This window comes from Solanum pennellii, chromosome 5, assembly GCF_001406875.1.
Source record: "Solanum pennellii chromosome 5, SPENNV200".
Lineage (NCBI taxonomy): Eukaryota > Viridiplantae > Streptophyta > Magnoliopsida > Solanales > Solanaceae > Solanum > Solanum pennellii.
This window is the reverse complement of record NC_028641.1, coordinates 2914404-2922858: the sequence shown is the minus strand read 5'-3', so window position 1 is coordinate 2922858 and position 8455 is coordinate 2914404. Positions and strand designations below refer to the sequence as shown.

The 8455-nt window shown below is 30.3% G+C and overlaps 1 protein-coding gene across 2 annotated transcripts; it reads left to right on the top strand.

Moving 5' to 3' along the window:
* Positions 1-1099: 1099 nt before the first annotated feature.
* On the top strand, positions 1100-6074 carry LOC107018453 (heavy metal-associated isoprenylated plant protein 37). Of its 2 annotated transcripts, XM_015218936.2 has the most exons (4): positions 1100-1227; positions 3723-3774; positions 3904-3979; positions 4727-6074. In XM_015218936.2, exons 2-4 carry the CDS (start codon positions 3736-3738, stop codon positions 5857-5859), a joined length of 1248 nt encoding a protein of 415 aa, XP_015074422.1. In that variant the 5' UTR covers positions 1100-1227; positions 3723-3735; the 3' UTR covers positions 5860-6074. The 2 variants fall into 2 exon arrangements, with proteins under 2 accessions (XP_015074422.1, XP_015074423.1); XM_015218937.2 differs by lacking the exon at positions 1100-1227 and having other exon boundaries at positions 3265-3774.
* The last annotated feature ends 2381 nt before the right edge of the window (positions 6075-8455 follow it).

The window sequence follows — 8455 nt, the reverse complement described above, 5'->3', positions numbered from 1 at the left end:
CAATATAAATTTGAATTAATTGAATTCAATTGGTGTCTAATGTGTCATTTTTTATTTTCTCTAGAGTAAGTATTTAATATTCAAACTTAATCAAATATCATGGGGTAGTCATTAGTAGTCTTCTATCTTTGATCAATGTTTTTAAGATTTGAATTTATCTTTGAAAAGAAATCTTTAATAGTGGATGTATCATATAAATTCAGATTCATCACACCCTTTGACGAAACTTAGATATATAAATTTTTTATAAGAAAATTTTAATATAAATATCAAACATTAAACGAAAAAAAATTGAATAAAACTTTTGTGAAACGGAGAGTGGAAGGGAAAAAGCCAAAAGAAGAACAAAAACAAATCCCTTTGAAATTTGGAGTTTTGCAAATTTTACAACATTCACACTCAAATACAAAGAGCCGTTGTGCACAGAAAAATTAACACTCACAAAAATTCAAGAAAATGTAGATGTATTGGGAAGATACCTATTATTTCTTTCATTTTAATTTATTTATTTTATTTCAATTGATATATTTAAATGTGAATAAGTAGAAAATTCACGTTATATACGAGTCGTGTAGAATGTGAGTCTGTCACGCAAAATATATGTATCACTCGATATATTTATATATTATTTGTAATATATTGATATCATAGAGTTTGTTGTTGGTTTTTTCATTTGTGTTGTGTTAAAAATATAATCAAATAATAAAATTGTACTCTACTTAACAGCCTATAAAAAAAATCAGACTCACACGTGAAGGAACGTGTTAAAAATATAATCAAATAATAAAAATGTACTCTCTCTAACAATTTAAACTTTTAGATGAGATGATCACACTTCAACATATTATACAATATTATTATCCGATTAATTTGAAATACATATCGAAAACTTTCACATTAAAAGATAAAATTCTCGTTAACATCTATACCAAGATATTTAATATAACACGAATAAATACTTATCATTATATCACAACGTTATTTATGTTTTTATAGAGTTAGATAGATATAGCATGTGACAAAGAGGACAGGGATAGAAGTCAGCTTGTCAAGTCACTGTTCTTCATTTCAAAAATAAAATAAAAAAATACTTTTTTTTTATCTTTTGTGTTTTTTTTTCTTCACAGTATTTAACATTAAATCACATCATCTCACATTTCAGAGTTAAAAAGCAAATTCACTTATTACAGTTTTGCTTCAACCTACACTTCTCCCTTTACTCTGCAAGTAAAGTCTTCAACTTTTTTTTTTTTTCAATCTTTTGTGTGTTTGCATTTGTTTTTTGTTTGTAAAAATGTCTCTATTCCCTTTTCTAAAGACACCCCATTTGCTTTTCTTTGTATTTTAATGAGTTAAAGTGAAGAAAAAAGGCAAAATTAGTGTAAAAAATGGAATCTTGATACACCCCATTTGCTTTTCTTTGTTTTTTAATGAGTTAAAGTGACGAAAAGAGGGAAAATTAGTGTAAAAAATGGAATCTTGATACACCCCATTTGCTTTTCTTTGTATTTTAATGAGTTAAAGTGACGAAAAGAGGGAAAATTAGTGTAAAAAATGGAATCTTGATACACCCCATTTGCTTTTCTTTGTATTTTAATGAGTTAAAGTGACGAAAAGAGGGAAAATTAGTGTAAAAAATGGAATCTTGATACACCCCATTTGCTTTTCTTTGTATTTTAATGAGTTAAAGTGACGAAAAGAGGGAAAATTAGTGTAAAAAATGGAATCTTGATACACCCCATTTGCTTTTCTTTGTATTTTAATGAGTTAAAGTGACGAAAAGAGGGAAAATTAGTGTAAAAAATGGAATCTTGATACACCCCATTTGCTTTTCTTTGTATTTTAATGAGTTAAAGTGACGAAAAGAGGGAAAATTAGTGTAAAAAATGGAATCTTGATACACCCCATTTGCTTTTCTTTGTATTTTAATGAGTTAAAGTGACGAAAAGAGGGAAAATTAGTGTAAAAAATGGAATCTTGATACACCCCATTTGCTTTTCTTTGTATTTTAATGAGTTAAAGTGACGAAAAGAGGGAAAATTAGTGTAAAAAATGGAATCTTGATACACCCCATTTGCTTTTCTTTGTATTTTAATGAGTTAAAGTGACGAAAAGAGGGAAAATTAGTGTAAAAAATGGAATCTTGATACACCCCATTTGCTTTTCTTTGTATTTTAATGAGTTAAAGTGACGAAAAGAGGGAAAATTAGTGTAAAAAATGGAATCTTGATACACCCCATTTGCTTTTCTTTGTATTTTAATGAGTTAAAGTGACGAAAAGAGGGAAAATTAGTGTAAAAAATGGAATCTTGATACACCCCATTTGCTTTTCTTTGTATTTTAATGAGTTAAAGTGACGAAAAGAGGGAAAATTAGTGTAAAAAATGGAATCTTGATACACCCCATTTGCTTTTCTTTGTATTTTAATGAGTTAAAGTGACGAAAAGAGGGAAAATTAGTGTAAAAAATGGAATCTTGATACACCCCATTTGCTTTTCTTTGTATTTTAATGAGTTAAAGTGACGAAAAGAGGGAAAATTAGTGTAAAAAATGGAATCTTGATACACCCCATTTGCTTTTCTTTGTATTTTAATGAGTTAAAGTGACGAAAAGAGGGAAAATTAGTGTAAAAAATGGAATCTTGATACACCCCATTTGCTTTTCTTTGTATTTTAATGAGTTAAAGTGACGAAAAGAGGGAAAATTAGTGTAAAAAATGGAATCTTGATACACCCCATTTGCTTTTCTTTGTATTTTAATGAGTTAAAGTGACGAAAAGAGGGAAAATTAGTGTAAAAAATGGAATCTTGATACACCCCATTTGCTTTTCTTTGTATTTTAATGAGTTAAAGTGACGAAAAGAGGGAAAATTAGTGTAAAAAATGGAATCTTGATACACCCCATTTGCTTTTCTTTGTATTTTAATGAGTTAAAGTGACGAAAAGAGGGAAAATTAGTGTAAAAAATGGAATCTTGATACACCCCATTTGCTTTTCTTTGTATTTTAATGAGTTAAAGTGACGAAAAGAGGGAAAATTAGTGTAAAAAATGGAATCTTGATACACCCCATTTGCTTTTCTTTGTATTTTAATGAGTTAAAGTGACGAAAAGAGGGAAAATTAGTGTAAAAAATGGAATCTTGATACACCCCATTTGCTTTTCTTTGTATTTTAATGAGTTAAAGTGACGAAAAGAGGGAAAATTAGTGTAAAAAATGGAATCTTGATACACCCCATTTGCTTTTCTTTGTATTTTAATGAGTTAAAGTGACGAAAAGAGGGAAAATTAGTGTAAAAAATGGAATCTTGATACACCCCATTTGCTTTTCTTTGTTTTTTAATGAGTTAAAGTGACGAAAAGAGGGAAAATTAGTGTAAAAAATGGAATCTTGATACACCCCATTTGTTTTTCTTTGTTTTTTAACGAGTTAAAGTGAAGAAAAAAAAGGCAAAATTAGTGTAAAAAATGGAATCTTGATACACCCCATTTGCTTTTCTTTGTTTTTTAATGAGTTAAAGTGAAGAAAAGAGGGAAAATTTGTGAAAAAAATGGAATCTTGAAACCCCCCATTTGCTTTTTTTTTAAAAGTTTAATGAGTTAAACTAAAGGAACAAGGGAAAAAGGGTTGAAAAAGATAGAATCTTGAAACTAATTTTAGTATTTTTCCTATTTTAATATGTGTTTGTAGTTTTGTGTTTATATACTAGTGTTTCCTTTTGTAGAACTTTTGAAGATATGACTAAAGATGAAGACTTTAAGCTACTCAAGATTCAGGTATGTTTTTCCCCTTTGTAAAAAGTTGTGTTCTTTTTTTCTCTTTTCTTGAAAAGTTATTTGCTTGTTTGTAGCCCCTTTTTGGTTTTTGTTTATAATTGTTTAAGCGTATTTTCTTGTTTTTTTTAGACTTGTGAGCTCAGAGTTAACATACATTGTGATGGTTGCAAGCAGAAAGTGAAGAAGCTCCTTCAGAGAATTGAAGGTGCTTTACTTTTTTATCAATTTTTTATTTAGAAATTATTGTAAAGATTTGAGCTTTTTCTTAGTTTTATTCTTGATAGTTCACTAGCAACTTTTTCTTGCATTTTTGGATGAAATAGTTTTACTTTTTGAGATTGTTGTAAAGATTTAAGCTTTTGTAGTTTCATTCTTGAAAGTTCATATACTAATTTTTCTTGCATATTGGGATGAATTAGTTGTTAATTGAGTGATTAGTATTTCATTAAGTATTTATGTCATAGAACTTGATGTTGTTTGATGATTTTTTTCTACTGTCCTAAGGCTTTTGGGGTTTAATTAATATTAAACATGATTGTCTTTTGGCATAACTATTGTCATTATTTAAAGATTGTACCTTTTCTCAGTTTTTGTTTGTCTGGTGTTCACTTACATCTTATTTTTGCATTTTGAGCTGATACAATAAATTAATTGAGTAAACTTTGTTTTATTAAGTAATCATGTCATGTAAAGACTAGATTTTGATGTTTTTGATGATTTTTAACTTTATTAAGTAATCATTTTGAACATGCTTGTTTTATCTTTACTTTTCTAGTAGTGTTATAATTTATGAAGATTGTAGCTTTTGCTTGACTCCATTTTTTGAAGTTTGAGCATTTGTAGTGTTTTCTTGATGGTGTTTATCAACTAACTTTCCTTGCCTTGATTATTGCTTTATTAGTGCATTTTGTGGTTTGATTTGATCTTAAAGAGTTTTGTTTGATTTACATAGGTGTTTACCAAGTAAACATTGACTTTGAGCATCAAAAAGTGACTGTTTATGGTAGTGTTGATTCTGATACTTTGATTAGAAGATTAGTTAAGGCTCGTAAGCACGCGGAGCTTTGGTCTCCGAATAACACCAATCAAACTCAGAAACAACAAAATCCCATCTGCATCAAAGATAACAACAAGAATAAGCAAAATCAGAAGCAACAAGGTATTCTCAAGAATCAGCACCAGGAAAAGTTTAATCTTGTGCCAGAGGAAATGGATTATCTCGATGAGGATGATGAGGACGATGATTGTTATCCTGAGGAAGAGATGAGGTTTGTGAGAGATGGACAAAGGCAGATGGCTATTCTTAGACAACAAGCACAAGCAAATAACAAGAAAGCTATGGCGGCCGCTGTGGCTAATGGGAAAGGTAACAACAACAATGTTGCTGCTCATGGCAAGAAAACTGGCCCTAGTCCGAATATGCCAATGAAGGCAAATCCCGGAGGCGGTGGCATTGACCAAAGAGCAATTCATGCTATGAAAATGAACATGAATGGTGCTGCTTCTGCTGCTCAATTAGGTCCAAATGTCAACCTCAACGAGGCTGAGAAAATGGGAATGGTAGGAGGAAACGACTTAAACTCAATGATGAATCTTGCTGGTTTTCATGGGAATAACAACGGTACGTCTACTACTAACAATAACAACAACAATGTTGCTGCATTCTTGAACGCGAATGGATTTCAAGGTCATCAAAACAATGCTATACCGGGATCTTTATCCACCGGTGGTCATCATCATCCTTCCTCTGCCTCGATGCTAATGAACATGAACAACGGAGGCCAACAACAACAGTACAATCCATCACAAATGCTAATGAATTTTCAAAACAGGCATGCTATGCAACATCAACAACAACAACAACAACCTCAGATGATGTACAATCGATCACCATTCGTTCCTCCATCCACCGGTTATTACTACAACAATACCAACAATAACTATGGCCAAGTCCCTTACACTACTTATGCTGATCCTTATTACTACACTTCTGCTGCTGCTGCTGCTGCTGCTAATGCTGATCAATCTGCCACTAATACTCATATGTTTAGTTATGAGAATCCTAGTAGTTGTGGTATTATGTGAAGTCTGTTTTTAAGTGTGTATTTTGTTGTGATGTGGGAATTGAAGTAATGGTCTTAGGATGATGAGGAGTATTTTAGGTCCTCAATCTTTTTTATATTTAACATCAGATGATACATGATGTTTAATATGTATTTTCTAGCTACTTGCTACAATTCTATATATTGTTGTATAATTCTCCTTATTTTAGTAGTTTATATTATTATTATTATTATTAAGATAGTGGAAGTTCATGTTTTATGAACAATTATGTTATATTTTCAACTAAGACTTCATATTGCATTTGTATGTACATTTTGATTTCAAGTCTCGAGTACGGTATTGTATTCACTCACATGAACTAAACTTTTTGACCTCAATGTGAATGCCAGACATAAGTCGATAACCAACATTTAATGAGAGTTTGATGAGACAAGGTGTGACATTGGGCAATGCAAAGGTGATTGATAGTTGTGATACTGAGTTTTAGAGATGGGGTGTTTAAACGATTGTAATAAATAAAATAGAGTGAAATGTTATATTTGCATTAGTTTTTTAAAAGCAATGTTTTCCATAATCTTAAGATTTAAAATTTGAGTGATTAAGATTTTTTAAGAGTTAATATGTGGTTGTGAATGAAATAAATAATTTTTTAATAAGTTGACGTATTCATTATTAAGATTCATACTTCAATTAAATGGAAACAAATCGGGCCTTACTCTCTTATGTGCGCTCTCAATAAAGGGTTATTTGCACTTTCGAGTTTCTCCTCTACTTTATGTTAGATCTCTAATTTTTACACAAAGCATAAGTTTGTATTTGTCCTCGTAATATTTCACAAGTTATGGTTCGAATCTTTGAATAACTTATACCCCACTAGATATAAGTTCGATTTAAAGGGCAAAAAAAAAAAAAGTATAAATTTAAGGAATCCCATAGTGTAATTCAATAATTACATTCTGTCCCGACAAATTTAGTATTTACAAAAAATCCCTTAAATTTATTGTTCTGTGATACTTTAGACTCTAGTGATACATGGTAAATGATACATGGTAAGTTTAAACTGTTGAGAAAAAAATGAGGAAAAAACGGTACAATTAATGTTGTTACTAAAACAGCTTAATTTAAGGTAACAGATCATTAATCACCATAAAATCAGCACGTAATTGGATATTAATTTCAAATTTTGAAAATCAAAGATTATATCATCTATTTTGAAAACATTTTTTATGAACAATCTGTTAAATTTCGAACTACATTAATTTAGTGTTGTTACAGTGGATTTTTCAAGATGAATACTTCGATTTTGATGAGACATTCCGGAATTTGGGTGAACGAATTGCAGTATGAAAGTTACAAAATCGATGGAATCATTGTTGGAGATTCAATTTCGTTTTCTAATCTCAAAGCAGCAATTGCAGCCGAGTTGGATATTGATGTATCAAGCCGAGTTGGATATTGATGTATCAAGGAAAGAGTGCTGTAAGAGGGTAGAGATATAGGCAGTAAAAGTTGAAGTTTTGGGAGGATTGGCATGTGGCTAATCTCTCTTTGCTGTGAGGTGTTGGGGTAGATCAATAAACCGTCGCTAAGAATTACCAGTAGATGAGCTTATACTAGTAGGTTATGGAATCGTCTGTTCAGACAATATGAATGCCAACTCATAATAAATGAATAGCATGGGTGATTCATCGACATCGAGCTCAAATTCTGTGTTAATTTGTACTATTTCAGTTTTAGGATTCATTCTTCTTTAAATGTATCATGAAGTTTTGAAAATTATTATAATGTATCATTCAATAAGTTTAGTAAATGCGTCATCAACTGTGATTGATGATATATATAGAATCAGTGTGTACAGTGTTTAGTCAATGCACTGATACATGTAGTAGATATGTATCACATGTTTTGCATGTAGTATGAATTTCTGAAAACTGATATCATGTATCAGTCATGTATTAGTTGTTTAGTTGATGTACTGATACATGTTTTGAAAATTGTTATAATGTATCTCCAGCTTCCAAAGACCTTTACTTGCTTCAAATTCATACCCTTAGGTCTTGTAATTAGAGAAGTTGTTGTATAGTCTTTTTATTCACTATGTAAGATTGTTTCTCGTGTTTTGTAGTTGTAGCATGTATAGACTTTTTATAATTGATAGGAGTGTAGATAGTTATCATCTATTTGTTTTGTATTGAACACTATTGGATGAATAGAGTACATGTATCAGTGAATTAACTAAAACATTATAACATGTGATACATATCTAATACATGTATCAGAAACATCGACTAAACAATATACACACTGATTCTATATGTATCATCAAGTACAGTTGATGACGCATTTATTAAACTTAGTGAATGATACATTATAACAATTTTCAAAACATGTATCAGTACATCAACTAAACAACTAATACCTTACTGATACATGATATCAGTTTTCAGAAATTCATATAAACACCAGAGGCAGAAGCATCTCCAGCTTCCAAAGACCTTTACTTGCTTCAAATTCATACCCTTAGGTCTTGTAATTAGAGAAGTTGTTGTATTGTCTTTTTATTCACTATGTAAGATTGTTTCTCGTGTTTTGTAGTTGTAGCATGTATAGACTTTTT